The sequence below is a fragment of the Phacochoerus africanus genome, chromosome 1 (assembly GCF_016906955.1).
Source record: "Phacochoerus africanus isolate WHEZ1 chromosome 1, ROS_Pafr_v1, whole genome shotgun sequence".
In the NCBI taxonomy this organism is placed as follows: Eukaryota; Metazoa; Chordata; class Mammalia; order Artiodactyla; family Suidae; genus Phacochoerus; species Phacochoerus africanus.
This window is the reverse complement of record NC_062544.1, coordinates 162580055-162600346: the sequence shown is the minus strand read 5'-3', so window position 1 is coordinate 162600346 and position 20292 is coordinate 162580055. Positions and strand designations below refer to the sequence as shown.

Genomic DNA, 20292 nt, shown 5'->3' with positions numbered 1-20292 from the left:
GGTGGCAACTCGCTTCGATTACTTATTTACAGTGATGATTGTTTGGGTAAAAGGAAATTACTAGGGAAAAAAACAAGATTCAAACAGTTGCTGGCCCAAATTCCATTTGGCTAGCAGGCAATAAGGAAACAGTAATGAAATATAAACATTTTTCAGGAAAGCACTATTTCTAGACTTAAACACTGATCATTCAACTGATCATAAAGATTAGATACCGCGGAGTATCTAGAGTGTAATCTGGGGTGGCCCGGATTACTAAAGTGCGCCAAGTGACTGTTGTTGAGTTAGCTCTCGCCTCACAGAGCAACAGGTGAAGTCAAGTGATTTTACTGCCACCTTTCCCCACTGTTGACTGTCTCTTCTTTTTCAGAAGAGAAGTCCTTAGAAGTCATGTTAACCTCAACTCTCAAATCAAGAAAATGAGTACCTGATGTTTAAAACAATGAAAAAAATTTAGTGGTCTCATTTTATTTCCTTTGCCAATCACTCATCCCAAATGTAAACAAGATGCACACAACAGTACCTGTTCCCTGATTCCTCCTTTCTGAGTTCTGTTTACATCTCTAAATAGGCAAAAGGATGCTCTGGCAGTTTTTGAACGTTTCTGTCACTGTCCGTAATGGAAACTGTAATGACCGTTGGACCAAAGGAAATCTTTTTTTTTTTTTTTTTTTCTTTTTTGAAGAGAGAGAGTCTAGATGAACTAAATGGAAAGCTCTGAATAGTCATGGATTAGGATTTCCTAGTAAAACACAATGTTGGCAGTACAGAGCAGGCACTAATGGTAGTGAAAAGTCCACAGAACACCGAGTGTTACAAGAAGAGATGGTTTCTTGCTATGGAGGGGCTTCTCCTTTTGTTACAAAGCTTCTTTTCTTTAGGAAGACTCTATTAAAAAGAAGTTGCAGAAACATGGCTTTCAACACATAAGATATGAAGGGAATCTTGGGTTTTAAATTCTCTAGGAATACATCAATACCAGGATTCCCAAGCAGTTAATTTCGATTATTAAATATTAAATACAACGTGGATGCAGGTGACATTGAAGTCAATGTTCATTCTTAAATACTTTGAACAAAGTATAAGATGAATTGAAAAACTCTGACAAAAATAATATTTTCCAGTTCTTCTGAATCAATTGGTCAAACACTTAAGTTGTTTTCCCACCAATTGGATTTTCCCTAGAAAATAATACAAAAAAAAATCAAAAGTTGAAAAACATAGCATTTTAAAAAGTGACAACTATCTCATAGTACCCAGTAAATGTTTGTAATTTTCCCTTGATGATCTCTCAGGCCAAGTCTTATTTCATTCAAGTTTTTACTGACCATCTATTAAATGTCAGGCACTATTTTAGAAACTATGGACACAGTAGTGAACAGAACAGATAAAACTTGTGTCCCCATGGAGCTTATATTCTGGAATAAAGAAAATAAGATAAACAAAATATTTAGAAAAAGAAAGACTGGTATTTAATAGAGAAAAATATACCTAGGAAGGGGTACGGTGTGTATGGGTATGAGGAGAAAAAAACTATTTAAGAAGGATGAGCAAGCACTGGCTAGGACCTCATTAGAAACTTGCTGGAGCTCCAAGAAAACTGGATTACCCCCACTGGAAAAGAACAAGTTATGCTAGTGTAGAAAAGACAGTATTAGGATGCTTATACAACCTTCCTAATACGCTGAGCCTTCTACCTAGCGAGAACATAAATATGCATACCTGTCAAGTTGATCTTTATTATTTACCAGACACAACTGTTAATCCACATAATTAAAAAAATATACTTAAAATGGTGGGACCCCTCACCCACCATTCACAGGCCCCTCACTAATTAGCTGTGACCTCGGGGAAGGCACTTAACTTCCCTGAGCCTCAGTTTCTCTAGCTGTGAAATGGGACTATAACCATGTTGGGCTGATGTGAGGATCAGTGAGAGAGTGTGCACTGTGGCAAACACTTATTTGCTGGTCCAAGAACCATCCCTCCCTATCTATCTTTGTGTAAATAGAAAACTGATATTCTAGTGCTAGTACTGGCAGCCTCGTGTTTCAGGGGAAGCTGGAGGTAACTTTAGACAAGGTTTCTTTCCTCTTGAGGAGGAAACAGCTCTTTCTGCCTCTGGACACTATAATTTAAAAATGTGGAGCTATGAACTATTGCAGCCCAGCTGAGACCATGAGGGACAAGCCTGAAGAGGATGGCTGAGTGGCTGTCACTGAGATGACAGGGTTGAGCTCAACTCACCGGCTATAGAAATTAGGACAGTTTGTGAGATTAAAAATTTTCCTATTGTTTAAAGAAGCCACTTCAATTGGGATTTTCTGTTACTTGCTGCTCAGAAGAAACTAATACAATGTAAAGTACTAGTCCCAGTGCCCAGTGGTGAGGAGTAAATTCCTTAATAAACATGAATTGTTGCTACTGTCACCCACCACCGTGTCCATCTACATCCCAGATGGAGCCAAAGCATCAACTATAAAATACTTCTAGCACTTTCAGAGCTGATTTTTTTAGTACTCATGTATAGTGTATATATAAAAGAACAGAGGAAGATATAAAGGAGGAGGAAGATCGGTAAAAATAACAAAAAAACTATCCAATGATTATATTGGAATGTAACACTAAAAGTGGTGACAAAAGTATAGCGCCACCATAATGAGTTGACACCCAAAATTGAAAAAATTGAAAAAGACAAAGATCCCTCTATGAGTGGCCTGCACAAGAGAAAGGTTCTGAGCTGGTCCGGAAAGCGGAAGGTAAGCAGGAGGCGTGCACGTCAGGTGTGAGCAGAGGGCAGCAGAGGCAATCTCCAACCCTGTTCGAAAATGTTTCACGTTATCTTACAAACACTCACTTGCTCCCATATTTTGCACTACTCGATCTTTTCTTCCTATACTTTTCATGAGGTTCATCCAGCTTCTCTATGATGCTTTTTATTTGCTGAATTGTCTTAAAGGTTGTTACAGAATCCTCGATTACAAAGTTAGAATAGTCATCTGGCTCTTTTTGTGGTCCTTGATAGACGGCTATAGTTCCACAAGCCTCTACAAGGAGCAATAAAATCTTTGATCAGACAACTAAATTCATTAAATGTAATTTATAGTATAAATAAGAACTTCTCAAGCTGGGAATATCTCCCTGGAAATGCACAGACAACCAGCATACATACATGTTATTCATTACGATCATTACATTTATACAAAAACAGTATTTTTACTTGATGAATATCTATGAAAAAGACTCCCTTTGGGAGTTTGTCAACTTTTATATAAGTAACATTTTGGCAAATCTGTGAGTACCTCTGATGTTAAGATAATGCCAAAACAACACTTCAGGAATTGGCATGAAGGATCATGGTTATAGAAAAGTACTTTAATTGCATAGTTACCTTCCATTTTCTGCAGCTTAAGTAAACTGAGAGTAAAAAGGGAATAAATTCTTTCTGTTTCTCTGTCTTCATCAATATCTATTTGGATGTCTGCAGGGACACCTCTATGGCAAAAATGAAATCAAAGACATTGGAAAAATTTCACTGTTAACATGCTAGAGACTTTTGATGATTCGAGACTAAAAACAGAACCACAGAATTTTGCAGATGGAACCTCAGAAATCTAGAATAATCTGATAATTAAATAAAATGGGGCCAAGAGAGGTCATTATGTGACTCTAATCAAAAGGGGGGGGGATTTTAAAGTGAAATCATTTTCACAACCTATGCTTCACCACAAAAGCAATATATTACTTTTTAAGCCTACAGGCTACCACAGCTGTTTCCTACAATTAGAAACAGAATGTAAAGCCCTTCTTCCCTGATATCTTGCTCAGGCTTGTGCATCTATTTAAATGTTGCCCCCCGCCTCCTTCTGACTTGTGCAACCACAATTTATTCGAGAACATTCTCATTACCCCTAGAAGGAAACCCCGCATTCATTAGCACACCCATTCTGCCTTCCCTCTAGTCCCTCACAACACTAACCTCATAACCACTAACAGAAAATACTTCTCTCTAAATTTACTTATTCTGAACACTTTATGTAAACATTATATACAGTATATGGCCTTTGTGTCTGGCTTCTTCCACTCAGCATGTCTTCTAGGTTCATCTGTGTTGTAGCATGTATCAGGACTCTGTTCCATTTTATGACTGAATAATATTCCATTACATGAATATAACACATCTAAAACAGAGCTTTTTTAATCAGAAAGAAACTTACGCAGTACATGGCTTGCAGCCGAGAGCATTTTCACTGGTCTCCAGACAGCAGAGCCAGTTTCCATTTAGATACGCAGAAGGATGGTAAAAAGTGAGCCTGTTCTGATTGCATCGGCTCACCCTGCACAGCACATCTATCCACTCGTTAGCTTCTACACAGTTATTTGCCTGGACATAGAGTGGTTTCTCCGTATGTATCACTTGGAACATCTTCGTAGGCAATTAAGACAAAAAGTTAGTAACAGAGTCTAAAAACCAAACATAGCACAAAACACAAAAAGGTATATAACAGAAATAAAGTTTGCTTGCCTATATAACGGTTACTTGTGTATCTTATGAACTGTTACTTTTCAAGCAAGTTAGTCCCCAGGACAGTCTGAGTCAGAGGGCACTAAAACAGTACAAGTCCACAGGAATGGACTATCGTGTAAGCAGGAATAAAAGGCCAGAATTTCAGATGGAGGAAAAAGTAGGAGTAAAGGTAGAGCAGTGGGAAAATCCAGAGAAACAGGGAAATCACCTTGATTAACTGAGTGTATTTGTATGTACTGAACAGCAGAAGGTAAGGTTGCACAGATTGGTTGGGGTATGTTATTAAAGACTTGAATGTCAAGCTGAGAAGTCTGATACCATGAAAATGTGGACAAAAGTACCTTTAACCTAATAGGTGAGGCAGACTATATACGGCATCAAGAGTAAGAGCTAGTTTTAAGACAGAGTCCTACCAGGCAATTATAAAATATTAGAGATTAATAACAAATATTAAAATAAACCTCTTTAAAACTTCCAGCTAAGTAATAAATGCAGTTGAAGAAGCTTTAAGTTATTTATGTAACTTACATTTTTCTTATTGAAAGAGCTCTCTTCCAGTTTTTCCACAGCAAGAATGTTTTTCACTGGAATGGTGTAAATTGCATCTTTGCCTAAATAATAAAAGAGGTAGGATAAAATTAAAATAATTTCCATCAGAAATATAAAGGTGAGGGGTTAACTCTATGAGGTTTGAGATCATTTTCCTGGAAGTTCCCATTTGGCACAGTGGGTAAAGGATCAAGCATTGCCTCAGCAGTGGCTCAGGTTCAATCTCTGACCTGGGAACTTCCACATGCTATGGGCACAGCCAAAATAAATTAAAAAAAAATATATATCATTTTCTTGATTGTAGGCATATAAATAACCTACAGATTTCCAACTGGTACAAATATAAGTAGTCTTTGTTTTATGTAACAAGTGAATTTTGATTATTTTCTATAATGTGATTCCCTCTATTTTTTGATATAAAGTTAAAATAGTTTCAGGGAAAAATGTGGGAATACATTTGATCTATGTAGAAAATTTAAATGTTCTATTTTGTAACATTAATTATATGGGAACTGAAAATATATATACATAGCAATAAAGGCCTACTCAAAACTTGCTGAAACATGGACTTTTCTTTCATACAGTTATTACATAAAGAGTGAATCTGACTATACCTAGGTGGATTTTTCTGTTTTCCAATCTGATATTTAAGTAAGGAATTAATCCTCAAAACAATGACTTGAAATTGAAAAACTGTTCATTACTGTCACTACTGGCTGGTCAGCTGACTAGAGCCACCATATTTACTCTAAGAGATAAAGGGAACAAAAAGTTTTATTTGGTAGAGTGAGTCAGCTAATTTACGAATTTGGAAATTTGAGTTTGCTAAAGGAGCTTCATAATAATATGGCACAATGATGTAATGCATTTCAATTAACAATTTACTTGAGAAAAAACTATATCCTATACAGTCATAGAAGTCATACACAGCTTATAAAAACTATAAGCACATATAATTATGACTTTTTCTGGTCATTTTGTAATGTTCTTAGAAAATCAAAGCTCTGCTTCCACCTTCCACCAATCTCTGCTTTTAATGACACGTGGATTGAAATGCTGGAGGTTTAAGACCTCTACATTTGTATCATCCACGGATTCATGCACAGCTTTTTTGGTCAAAGATGCTAATTTGGTTGATAAAGGTTTTCTTCCTGAGAGATTAACACAGAACATCTGCTAAGCATGGTTCCTGGTGTAAATCTAACATTTATGATACACAATTTTTTAAAAAGATAAAAATCACTCAATTCACTGTCATACATGGAGTGTCTTCTATATAACAGACACCGACCTAACCCACTTGGGATACAGCAGGAAACAGAACACATAAAGCTTCTAATAAAGTCTAGAAAAACCGACAAAAGACAAATATTAGGTGGAGATGAATGCTATAATGAAGATAACTCAAGGTAGTGATTTGATAGAAAGTAATTGAGAAGTTACTTTAAATTGAGTGGTTAGGAAAAACTTTTCTGAGTTAAATTCAACAAATACAAATCATACATACATGGGAAAATAAGAAAAGGCTACCAGCAGTCTCCCGGAATTAGACAAAGTCTAATTTATTAGGGGGTGCAGGGAGGTGGGATGGGAGTAAATTGAAGGAAGCCACAGCCTGAGCCACACATAGGAAAAGACAGCCGCAAAAGGAGGACTGGTTAGAAGAGCTTCAAGCCAGAGTCAATGGACATAGACAGTTGGGGGGTAGGGTGGGGGGCACACTTAGATATGTATCAAGATGATTAATTGGTGAGCTGCATCTGGAACAGCTGGGTCAATCAGGTCCTCACCCATCCCCCCACCAGCTTGTGCTAAGCAGCAAATCAACAGAGGCATCTGCCCCAGGCTTAAAGCATAAGGATGGTACTGAGCTGGAGAGCAGGGTTACTGTAGGTTGTTGAGAGCACCCATGCCAAGAGACAAGCATCAGCATCCTTGCCCCTCAGCCGCTTGTCCTGTCCCTCCCCCGCAATCACTGGTGGTAAGCTACTGAACACTCAAGCAGGTGGATGAACCTTTAACACAAAGATGAGCAAATCACCAAAAAAATCACTAAGCAGATGAGGAAAATCAACACTCTGAAGGAGACACACATACAATAAAGAGAACATCTGAGGAAATCAGAGTTGTATAATAAGGGGCAGAAGAGACATATTTTGGGTACCAATCTACACAGGGAACTACAGAGATTCCAGAGAACTTTTAAATTTTGCAGAAATTTTCTATCTTTAGATTTGTTGAATACACAAAGCATGCACATATCCTAGAATTGTGTCTTCATTTCTGGACAAATTACTATACAGCATATGTAGAGAAAGCACGGTGCTCTCAGGCACATATGATGCCATTAGAGTTAATTTCAGTTAACAGTGTTGATTGGAATGAATTGAAAGGTGAATTAGTAAAATGGAAGATTTTACTAGGGACTCTCCAGATATATAGTACAAAAGGAAAAAGATACAAAGTAACAATTAAGAACCACAGTGGATGAATTTAGAAGTTTGATGTCTAATAAGTATCCCAGAAACAGAATAGTCTGTTCAGAAGAAAATTACCAATGAAAATATCCCAGAGATAAAGGTAGAAATCTTCAGAATGAAAGGATCCACCACCAAACAGGATGGGAGAAAAAAAAAATACCTAGACACTGGGCAGTAAAAATATTAGAACCTGAGGGTTAAGAGAGTCTATGGAGAAGAACCAAGATTGAGAATCAGAATGACATCAAAATTCTCACCACCAACAAGAGAAACAACAAACCATGGAGTAATATCTTAAAAGTTCTGAGGGAAATGATTTAAAATCCAATCTAGCTTATCATTCAAGAGTAAGGGCTTTTTATAAGCAAGGACTCAGAAAATTTATGAGCCTTAAAGCCTATTTGAAATAATTCCTTGAGGACATACTTCTGGCAAAATAAACAAGAATCCAGGAAAAAGATAAGGTATGTTATACAAGAAACAGTGCCAGGTAAAGAAATCAGAAAACTTGATAAGCATGGATAGAAATCATTAAAACAAAAAAAGATAAAAGAAACAAAAGAACTTAGTACTAAAATTTCAGGTAACTTCATTAGACAGATGCCAGGAAAAACGTAAACTGAAAGCATGCTCATGTTCTTAGCTTGAACAGAGACTGTGATTAACTGCCAACATTAAGATAAACACATATGTTTAAACCTGTCTGTTATTAATTTAAAAGTAGAAATAGGATGGCCAAATCCTCTCACTAGATAAATAGAGCGAGCCTGTGTGAGATTGATTATTCCAGTTAAAAAAATGCAGGAAAAGAAAAACAAAGCCAATAAATAGAAAACCCTAATAAATAGAAAACACAAAGCAAAGTAGTAATTACAGTAATCACAATAAATGTGAGTGTATTAAAATTCCCTATTAAATGACTAAAATCCAGTTTGGGATAAAAATCACCATTACTTCCCTCAAAAGTTAAACACAGAATTAGTTACCATACAATTCACTGATTCCATTCCTAGGTATATACCCAAGAGAACTGAAAACACACATCCACACAAAAACTTGTACATGAATGTTCACAGCAGCATTATTCATTACAGTAAAAAACTGGCAACAATCTAAATGTATATCAACTGACGAACTGATAAAATTTGGAATATATCCAAATAGTGGAATATTTTTCAGCATAAAAGGAAAAAAATACTGATTCATGCCATACCATAGATGAAATCGGAAAACATTACGCTATGTGAAAGAAGCCAGTCACAAAAGCTTATATATTAAGTCCATTTATAGGAATAGGTAAATCCATAGAGACAGAAAGCAGATTTGTGCTTGTCAGGGGCTGGGAGAAGGTAGGGCTAAATGGTGACTGTTAATGGTCCAGGTTTTCTTTGGGGTGGAGGATGAAAATGTTCTGCAACTACTGGTGATTGCACAGCTTTGTGAATATACTCACAATGAACTGTACACTTGAAGTGGGTAAATTTTAATGTTATGTGAATTATATTACCATTAAAAAAACATTACCACCACAAGAAAAACAAGTCTAGCTGTATACTGCCCCCACGGAACACAGCTAAAATAAAATAACCTTGAATCTTTTTTTTTTTTTGTCTTTTGTCTTTTTAGGGCCAGTATATAAAGCATAAAAAACATAGGCCCAGGCTTAAAGCATAAGGCTGCTACTGGGCTGGAGAGCAGGGTTGCCTCAGGTTGCTGAAAGCACCCAAGCCAAAAGACAAGCACCAGCACCCATGCCCCTCAGAGGCATATGGAAGTCCCCAGGCTAGGAGTCGAATTGGAGCTGTAGCTGCCAGCCTACGCCACAGCCACAGCCACAGCCATGGCAACTTTGGATCCGAGCAGCATCTGTGATCTCTCTCCCACAGCTCATGGCAACGCCGGATCCTTAACCCATTGAGTGAGGCCAGGGATCAAACCCACGTCCTCACAGATACTAGTTGGGTTCGTTACCACAATGGGAACTCCATCATGAATCTATTTTTTGATAGTAGTATAAAGAGATGGAGTAATTCCATTCTTCAGGAAACAAGTATAAAACTGGGCAGATTATTAAAAACAACCACTCCAGGGCACTGGGAAGCAACCTAAGGCAAGCAAAAATCTGAGACATGTTTCCTCATCAATAATTGCTACTGCACAGGGTAGGAACTGTGGGTTTATGGTCTTCCTCCTTGGGGGTGTTTCCTTAATCCCCCGGCTCAGTGAAAATTCACAGATCTACTGGCTGGAGGTTACAGATACAGCTTAAGGGTGGGATTTTGGGTAACAAGAGAGCTATAGAAAGGCTGAGATAATAAACTCACCACATCCCTGGCTGACTGCTAAAGATATATGTATGTGGATTATCTTAGACAATCTGGCAAAAGATGAAAGCCTGCCAGAGGCTTGAGAATCTGCTGTGCCTCTGAATGTGTTTCAATTCACAGGAAACTCAGGTGGAAAGGGGTAGAAGACTTACTGGCTTCGCAGCTTTTTTTTTTTTTTAGTAGCTGCACCCATGGCATATGGAAGTTCCTAGGCCAGGGACTGAATCTGAGCTGCAGTTACAGCAATGCCAGATCCTTTAACCTGCTGTACCTCCGCAGTGATATAAGCTGCTGCAGTTGGATTCTTAACCCACTATGCCACAGTGAGACTCCTGGCTTCAGGTATTTGAGCTCAGTGCTTAAATCACTAGATGAGCACTCAACTAAGTAAACGCAGGTGAGACCCCTAGGGAGGTAGCTAGGATTAGAGGAAAAAACTAAATTTGAGCAAAGACAACAGCTGCTATACACTGACAGAAAAAAACAAAACAAAACACACGCACACATCGGTACACACACAAACAGAACACTTTGAGTCTAGATGGGAAGAACAAACAGAGTCCAGACACACTACAATGTGTTATCTACAATGTCCAATTTTTTTTTATTTTCAAAAATAAGGTGTGGAAAGGAACAGAAAAAATATGACCCATACTTGGGAAAGAAAGCAGCTAACTGAAACTGACCCTGAGAGGACTCAGATGTTGAATTCACTCTCTCAGCAAGCAAAGATTTCAAATCAGCTATTATAAATATGTTCAAATAATTCAAGGAAAATATGCTAAAAATGATTGAATATGGAGTCTAAATAGGAAAACAGAAACTATAAAAAGAGGCAGGAGTTACCACTGTGGCTCAGTAGGTTAAGAACCCAATATAGTCTCCATGAGGATGCAGGTTCAATTCCTGGCCCCTCCATAAGCTGCAGTGTGGTTGCAGATGTGGCTCAGAGCCAGTGTTGCTGTGGCAAAGGCCTCAGATGCAGCTCTGATTCAGCTTCTAGCCTGGGAACTTGCATATGCCACAGAAGCAGCTGTAAACTGTAAAAAGAAAAAGAAAAAAAAAGATGAGAGAGAAGTTCTAGAGCTGAGAAGAACAATTAATGGAATTACAAATTCAGTACATAAACTGAAGAGCAGGTTTGGGATAGCAAACAATCAATGAACTTAAATAGAAATTATCTAAAGAACAAAGATAAAAAAGAATAAAGACAAAGGAAATGAGTCTCAGAGAGATCTGTAAAACTATCAGGCATGCCTGCATAAGTATAATTGGATTCCTGGAGGGAGAGAAATGGGCTAAAAAAAAAAAATGTAAAAAATAAGTAAAAAAATTCCCAAATTTGGTGAAATACATTAGCTTATGGTTCAAAGAAACTCAAATCCCAACAACTTCTTGAAAAATTTCAACTGCCAAGTAATAAATTTATGCTCATTATCATAATTTTAAAAAAGGAAAAGGAATGATAATATAAAGACAAGGAAATGTGGAGTCTTACTTTAATGAAGAAAAGTAGAGTCTTACTTTAATGAAGTTCAGTTTATCTTAAAAAATGTTTAGTGCATTTAACATTCTAACAAATCTTTGCATACCCCATGGTTACAAGATTTTTTCTTACATTTTCACTGAGGCCTATGATCCTCTTACCTCAAATGAAATGTTGTGTGTAACATGAGATAAGGCGAAGTTCATTCTCTCTCCATGTTTATCCAGTTCTTCCAGTGATACTAGACTTTTTAAAAAAAATTTTTTGGCTGTGTCCACACCATGAGAAGTTCCTGGGCCGGGATCAAACCCAAGCCACAGCAGTGACAATGTCAGATTCTTAACCCACTGAGCCACCAGGGAACTCCTATTTGTTCAAAAGACTTTCCTAGTTGAATTGTCTTGACACTTTTGTCAAAATTAAATTGACAATATATGTGTGTGTCTATGTCTTTTAGCACTTTTGCCTTTTCACTGTTCTCTCCAGCTCTTATGCCAAACTTTCGGTCTTGAATACTGTAGATTTATAGTAAGTCTTGGTCCTCAAACTTTGTTCTACTTTTTCACTATTGTTTCAGCTACATTAAATCCTTTATTTTCCCACTGACATACATTTTAGAATCAACTTAATTTTTACCAAGAAATTTGTTGGGATTTGAAATGAGTTAAAATCAAAATGAATTTGAGATGTGACTTCTTAAAAAACACTGAATCTTTAAATCCACAAACATGATGTATGTCTCCTTTTATTTAGGTCTCCTTTACCTCAGCAATGTTTTATAGTTTTATAGTTTTCACTTATTTTTAAAAAATTATTCCTAAGAATTTTAGGTGGTTTTTGAAGGTGGAACTGCAATTATAAATGGCATTATTTTTAAAATTTCATTTCTAATAGTTTGATGTTAGTTTATACAAGTATAACTGATGTGTATATATGAATAGACTGGTTTGTATATATCCTAAGGCCTTGATAAATTCACTTATTAGTTCAAGTAATTGTTTTAAAGATTCCTTAGGATTTTTCATTTAACTCTGTATGTCCTTTTCTTTTTTGAGGGAAAGGGGGTCTTACTGCATTGTTTATGACCTCCAATACAATGATGAATAGACTGATGCAAGTGGACCACCCTTGCTTTGCTCCTGATCTTAGATATGTTACATTTATTCTAATTATTGATATAACTGGGCTTAAGCTATCATTTTGCTATTTGTTTTCTCTTTGTCCCATCTAGTTTTTCCTCCTCTGTTCTTCCTTTCCTGCCATATTTATCTTTTGGGTTGGGGAGAAGAGATGTGCTTATACTTTTTTTTAAGTTTTCTTCTAGAGATTATTTTATACAACTTTTAACACATGACAGTCTACTTAGAATTATTGTCATTTCACATAAAATATAAGATCCTTGCAATAATTTATTCCATCTCCTTCCTTTGTGCCACTATTGTCATATATTTTCCATCTAAATTTGTTACAAATTCTACAATTCAATGTTATTCATTATTAAACATCTACTTTTTAAAGAAATTAAGAAAAAGATATTACCTTTATGTACATATTTACTATTTTCAGTATTCTGACTTTTTATACTGATTTTCAGTGTTAGACTTTTTAATACTGCAACTCTCCTCACTGAGCCCCTCGTTTTCTATTCCCCTTCCCTGCTTTATTTTTTTGTGTATCTCATTTATAATCATACTATATTCTATAAACATTTTTTCTTGTTTTTTCTTGTTTATTATCACTTATAAATTATATTATTAAACTATAAGACCCATGAGGATAAGTATTTTGGTATATTTTGTTCTCTACTATTTTCTCCAGAGGTTGGAATAACATATGAAACACAGTAATAAGCATCCCACAAAATATCTACTAAATATAACACAATCAAATCAATGGCACTCTTTAGCTATTAAAAAAAAATACTGTAGCCTCTTGGGTGTGAAAATGAGCAGGTAAAAACCAAGTCAACCTAGATGTGCTGAAATTCATGTTTAAAACATCATGGAAACTTCTTTTATATTGTCCATAGGTCACATGAGCTAGAACATTGATATATGGAAGTTGTATAGGCTGTATGTATGTATTTGTGTATGATAGGTCATCCAAAAGTAGACAACATCTAATCAAGTTTGGAGAACACAAATGAAATTTCAGAGATGAATTTGTTAATAACTTAATAAGCATGGTGGAAATTTTAAAAATTGAGAGCAGTGGTTCCTAATGTAATTCAGATAACAGCATATCTGGATAACATGGTGTTCTATGAAGAATACCGTTTATTAAAAATATTTACTGGAGTTCCAGCTGTGGCGTAGCAGGGTTAAGGATCTGGTGTTGTCACTGTAGCGGCCTGGGTCACTGCTGTGGCGCAGGTTCCAACCCTGGACCAGGAATTTCCACGTGCAGCAGATGCAGCCAAAAAAACCAAACCAAACCAAACCAAAACAAAACACAATTACTAAATGTTTTACTGAAGGTAGTAAAAATACAGTCCTTACCACTGAGGATTTTAAAAGAGTAAGGAGAGAGACAGATAAAAGTAATGACCACACAGTGTGACAGAAGTTATCACTAATGTGCTCAAGAAACATAGTGAAAGAATACTCAACTAAGACGGGCAGAGGCTTTATGAAAATGACTTCCATAAAGAGCTGACACTTGATCTGAGGCTTAAAGACAAATTACACAGGTAAAGAAGGAAAGCAAGGGATTTCTAAGTAGAGCAAATGCAAAAGCGTGAATGTAAAAGAGCACAACTTAAAAGGAACTACAAGAGTTAGTTTGGTGAAACCAAGTATGGGGAATGCAAAAGATGAGGCTGATGGAGACAGGAAGAGGCTGGAGCCTCAAAAACTCATTTGATTCAGGCATACAACTAGAAGAACTTTTACTTTAGGAAGATGACCACATTAGAGTGTAGCAATATAAAACCATAATCACAAGCACGCAGATCTGTAAAAGACTGTCAAGGTAATCATCACTGATGGCTGACTGAATGCCCTATGATATTCATTTGCCACGTGTTAACTTATACTGAATATTATTAGCTGCTGCTTACTATTGCTTGGTAGCAATTACCTAAGAGGGTATCAAAATTAAATAACTTATTTGAGTAAAACCCTTAAAACTGAGAAAATTCTATGAATTGCTTTTCTAGTAAGTTGTAAAAAGACCATATTATTTGATTCTAAGTGGTAGAAATACTTGATTCAAAATACTAGTATCCAGTAGGAGGAAAGAGTGAAAGACTCAATGCTTTAAGTTACAGAATATCCGGGAGGCACTCTTTCAGACACCAAAGTCACAGAGTGTAATAAGAGGTTACTTAACTAGCAGTCTTAGCTGTCCAGAAAACTGCAAGGAAACAGGAAGTAAGTAAAACATTTGCTAAACAACCAAAGAAAGAATCTAAAGCATAGGTATTTTATTCACAGAGGAAAGTCATGGGATCTTTGATCGAAGCCTTTTAATCTTATGCACAATTTTAACAAACAGTACCTATATCCTCACTCACAGTATATGAGCAGTAAAAAATGGAAGCAGGTGATAGAGATGAAAGTGAGATGTTACATTATGGTTCACCGACAGCACAAGAAATTTAAGGTGACAGCCTTAACATGAAGGGTATAATGAAAAACTGTATAAAGCAAACACAGGAATACAAAACAAGCAAGGCAGTCCAAGGCATGTAGCTGGGAAGTGAACAGCTGCACACACCCATAAGCAGCCCTGAAAACATCACTAAATCAGAGTACTATATAATAATTATTATGATCAATGATAGCCCCAAGTCATCTAGAAAATATTAACTTACGTTCAATGAACTCTTTTTTAGAAGGCAGGGAAGCATGTAATATATTTTGGAAAAATCCAACAAAACAGTTAAAACAAAAAGCATGGATGCTTAAAACTGCAGGTTTTGGTAAATAATCTTCAAACTTCATATAATAAAGCTAATTCCTTCAATTCCATTCCAGCACGTTAAATTTCCTAAGGCCTGAAAATAATGTAACTTCTGATGTTGCCATTTTATACCTTAAAGCAAGCAAGTGATTTATAAGATCACTGGATATAAGTTCTCAAGAACTGTGGACGCACTCTGGGTCTATGAACTCCCTGAAATTAAATGCAAGATTTTGTGTCTATGTTGATACATATGTTTTTTTTGGAGTAAACGGGTCCAAAACTATCATCGGATTCTTAAAGTCTCAAACCGAAGAAGGCTTTAGAATATTTGTTCAGATTAGAAAATTCTTGAAGTGAGGAGAAAATGACTAGTTCATAGAGAATGACTAACTTACCTTAAATTTTATTTCAATGAGCTGTTAATGTAAACATAATTAGCATATTATGACATTTTTTTAATGTTGCTATATATGTGAGAACATTTATATAGTATTCAACATAAGCTCTAACTTCTAAAACATTCGAAATATGCTTAGCTTAAAGAATGCTGTCTGAAAGGGCAAGTATGTAGCCTATTAATCTTGTCATTTGACTATTTATATTCCACAACAAATTCTCAGGGTGCCTAAAAATATAGAGCATTTGGCTTCTCATTTCTTACTAATGCAATGGACATATGTAGTTATTCTGGCTAAAACATTCTAAGAAATTAGGAAACAAAAAATTTCATTTTCACTGAATTTGTACTCAAGCACTCTGCTTAACTGAGTATACAGTCTCTTGAAAGTATCCTTTGTCTGGTGTCTGTCTTATTTCAGAATTTATACCAGAAATTCCCTTAACAGATTTAACAGATTACCTAACAGATTTGATGGATTAACCAACACTCTCCATTTCCTCTATAAAACATACTGAATGATGCTCATGTGTTTTCTAGGGTACCATCTATTAAGCCTGTACCCTTCCATTTCCATTGGTTAGGCTGTTTTGATTACCAAGTTTACTGGGTTTGTTCCCAGACCTATTTATGATGTTTTTCCATGCTGTAATTATAATTTACCTCAACATATGTAAAGTGACAAAATAAGTGCTGCCTACCAAGAGGCATGTTATTTATTTGAAAATCAGGCAAATACTCTGAAAAAAAAAAAAAAAAAGCTTTTCAAGAAAGGAGACCAATGCCCCACACAAAGTTGGCTTATATGGGGGCGAGAGAGCTACAAAAGATCAGGGTGACTATTACAAAAATCTGTAACTGGAGTACTTTTCAAGTATTTTAAGATCTAGTTTCACTTTGGAGAAATCAACCTGAAAACTGATGCATTAGGGGTATTCTTCTACAAGAAAAGCAAAGGGGAAATCTAATCTATAGATCCATTTTCAAAGAAAAGACCTTGGCTCTCTATGAAAAGATTGGTAAGCAAACATATAACTATTTAAGATACATATGCATTCTTTTTGTTTGTTTTTAAGTGATCCTTACTTAAACTAACCGTTAAGTGAACATCTTTGGATTCTGTTCAATTTAAAGAGAAGGGATTTTACTGTATGTGATCTATGATCTAGATACTAAATTCTTGCCAAGATATCAGAAGCTAGTGCCTTCTACAGATAATGCTTTACCCGCAAAGGAATAAACTTAAAGGGTAGAGCTTCTAAGCATTCTGTCAGTCCACTGACGGATAAACTCCCTCTCTGAAGCCCTCAAATCACATTATAGACTTTTTTTTACCCAAAGAGATAGCTAATCCGTACCTTTTCAGGAGGCAAATTATTAAAATTTCCATCATGCAGTTAGCTTGGCTGATAGTTTAGAATTAATCTTTTAACTGAATAGGAATCAGTCTATAGTATGACTGTGGGAATTTGGGGCTGATGTTTTCCATCTAACCACTGAAATACTCTTTTATTAGATATTGATTCTTACCAATTTGACTCTGGGAGTTAAAGAAAACTTCCAAGTTCTAAAAGATCTAACTGTTGTTCCTTATATATTGATTGTAAAAACAGGGATTTACCAGGGATTTTTTAGAAAACAAAGCATACTGTAGGAACACCACTATTAGCAACAGCAGACATTCAATGTGAGAGAAAAAATGTAATTTGCAAGGTGTCACTTGTCAAACATTACATTTTTAGTGTGTGTGCATCACTGTGAGAATCTATAAACTACATTAACATTAGTAAAAAGGTTCACTAGTCACATTAGACAGTAGAAAAAGAAATAAATCCTCACTGGGAACCAGGAAAAGACCCCATAATAAAGCATAAACACAACTACCTGGCTGCTTGTGGTAGGTGAGCTCTCTGCTTGTTAAGCAGAACCACCGTTTCTTGAAATTCTTTTTTCCAATCCGAGTTCTTCCCTGAGCTCTTTTATACATCTCACTGCCAAAACAACAGATGTAAACATTTAGCTTCAAATATTAAAATAGTTAATCCGAAACAAAGAACTGTCCTGTAATTTTACACGATATGAACTGTTACGTAAGACTTTATTAAGTATATGAAAATGTCTTTGCTTGCATTTATTTTGGCCATACTAAGGGGAATAAAATCTTTGAACTGAAATGGGCCAAATGAATAATTTCCCCCTTTAAATTCCAATAGTAATACTACTTTATGACTGAATAGTGCTGTTACTTTTTGAAAGTACTCTTAACACCCAAATTTCATTATATTTGCAAAACAACCCTAGCACTGTATGGAAAGAAGTCAGGCCCACTTGCCATAAAGTTTATAGGATAGTGAGTTGACTTATCTGATTGATGTTACTTAGGCAGTTTTAGCACAGGACAAAACCCAGATTTTCTCACTCCCAGGCCCATATTCTTTGTACTTACTTAATGTCTATACTGAAATATGACCATAATATCTAATTTCATTCAATTACCCTTCTTTCAGGTGCACAGGCTCACTTGTACCACTGGACTCTTTAGTTTCAGTAGATGAAATTTCATCCAAGAACTAAATGGGGAAAGGGGCAAATATTACACTCAGTTTATCTTATTTTGTCACTCATAGATAATACTGTGAAGTTCTTTGTTATTAAGGAATACACATAATTGGTTTTCATCTATTTTTTAAAAAATTTTATTACAGTTGATTTACAATTTTATTATAGGTGATTTACAATTGATGTCTGTCAATTTCTGCTGTAAAGCAAAGTGACCCAGTTATACATAGATATACATTCTTTTTCTCACATTATCCTCCATCATGTTCCATCACAAGTAACTAGACATAGTTCCTTGTGCTATACAGCAGGATCTCATTGCTTATCCACTCCAAATGCAATAGTTTGCAACTACTAACCCCAACCTCCCACTCCATCCTATTCCCTCCCCATCCCCCTTGTCAACCACAAGTCTGTTCTCCATGTCCATGAGTTTGTCTCTTTTCTGTAGATAGGTTCATTTGTGCCATATTTTAGATTCCAGATATAAATGATATTATACGACATTTGTCTTTCTCCTTCTGACTTACTTCACCTAGTATGAAAATTTCTAGTTCCATCCATGTTGCTGCAAATGGCATTATTTTGTTCTTTTCATGGCTGAGTGGTATTCCATTGTGTATATATACCACATCTTCTTAATCCATTCATCTGTTGATGGACATTTGGATTGTTTCCATGTTTTGGCTATTGTAAATAGTGTTGCAACGAACATAGGGGTGCACGTACCTTTTTCAATGAAAGTTTTGTCTGGATATATGCCCAGGAGTGGGATTACTGGATCATATGGTAGTTCTATATTTAGTTTTCTGAGGTACCTCTATACTGTTTTCCATAGTGGTTGTACCAATTTACATTCCCACCAACAGTGTAGGAGGGTTCCCTTTTCTCCACACCCTCTCCAGAATTTTTTGTTTGTAGACTTACTAATGATGGCCATTCTGACCAGTATGTGAAGTGGTACCTCACAAAATTGTAATTTGTAAAGCAAAACACATATTTAATTGTAGAGGAAGTCCCTTATTTATGTATGATAGGTATTCTAAAAAGTTTCTTCTTAAGTTATTTATAACCCAGAATATATATCCCTATAGAAATAATTCAACCCACAATCCCTTAACTCTGAAATCTATAAAGCTCTCAGTACAAAAAGTTTTTGATTGGGTTTTGACTTATAGTAAAATTATTTACCGTAGCTTAGCCTGAACTGGCCTAAGGCTATTTATAGCCTGTATTTATCCTACTTAGTATGAATATTCATACACTGTGCTACATAAACATTAGTGTGTTTGACTATGGGGTGCCACCCCATTATGATCCATTGGGGGTATTATATAATATATAGCATACACCTATTATCTTTCAAAACTATGAAAAACTAAATTTGAAAATATTTCCAGTCCCCAAGACTTTTTTTTTTTTTTTTTGCTTTTAATGGCCACACCTGTGGCATATGAAAGTTCCCAGGCTAGAGGTCGAATCAGAGCTGCACCTGCTGGCTTATACCATAGGCACAGCAACACGGGATCCGAGCCATGTCTGAAACCTTTACCACAGTTCATGGCAACACTGATCCTTAACGCAGTGAGCAAGGCAAGAGATTGAACTTCCATCCTCATGGATATTGCTTGAGTTCATAACCCGCTGAGCCACAATGGGAACTCCCAGTCCCCAAAACTTTAGACACAGGATTGTGAAACTACTGGAGTGGGGATCATCAAATTATAGCTCAGCAGGCCAAATTCAACCTGCAGCCTATTTTTGTAAGGCCCACAAGTTAAGAAGAATTTTTAAATTTTTAAAGGGCTGTAAAAACAAAAACAATAGGTGGCAGCACCCTTACATGGCCCTCAAAGCCTCAAGTATTTACTCACTGGCCCGTTACAGAAAAGAGTTTTCTGATTTCTATTATATATAATTACAGTTATGACTAAAGTGTAACTGGGTTCTCTGGAATAACCTGGAAATATAATAACCATTTAGAAACTTCCTATGGAGAATGCGGGAATATGGTCGCTCAAGAAAATCTGGAGTGCCCAAATAAAGCAACAGCAAACGAC

General features: G+C 36.1%; 1 protein-coding gene across 4 annotated transcripts in view; it reads right to left on the bottom strand.

Moving 5' to 3' along the window:
- Positions 1 to 447: 447 nt before the first annotated feature.
- Positions 448 to 20292, bottom strand: part of RASA2 (RAS p21 protein activator 2) — a 120214-nt gene continuing 100369 nt past the window's right edge. For 2 of the 4 annotated variants that reach the window (XM_047783628.1, XM_047783646.1), the window contains exons 18-24: positions 18170 to 18243; positions 17555 to 17664; positions 5057 to 5139; positions 4218 to 4426; positions 3392 to 3495; positions 2858 to 3047; positions 448 to 1181 (exon numbers count right to left, since the gene is read on the bottom strand). In XM_047783628.1, the coding sequence (XP_047639584.1) occupies positions 1151 to 1181; positions 2858 to 3047; positions 3392 to 3495; positions 4218 to 4426; positions 5057 to 5139; positions 17555 to 17664; positions 18170 to 18243 (801 nt within the window). In that variant the 3' untranslated portion in view covers positions 448 to 1150. Of the gene's footprint in view, positions 1182 to 2857; positions 3048 to 3391; positions 3496 to 4217; positions 4427 to 5056; positions 5140 to 17554; positions 17665 to 18169; positions 18244 to 20292 lie in introns of those variants that run through there. The other 2 variants (XM_047783636.1, XM_047783654.1) reach the window with 2 other exon arrangements.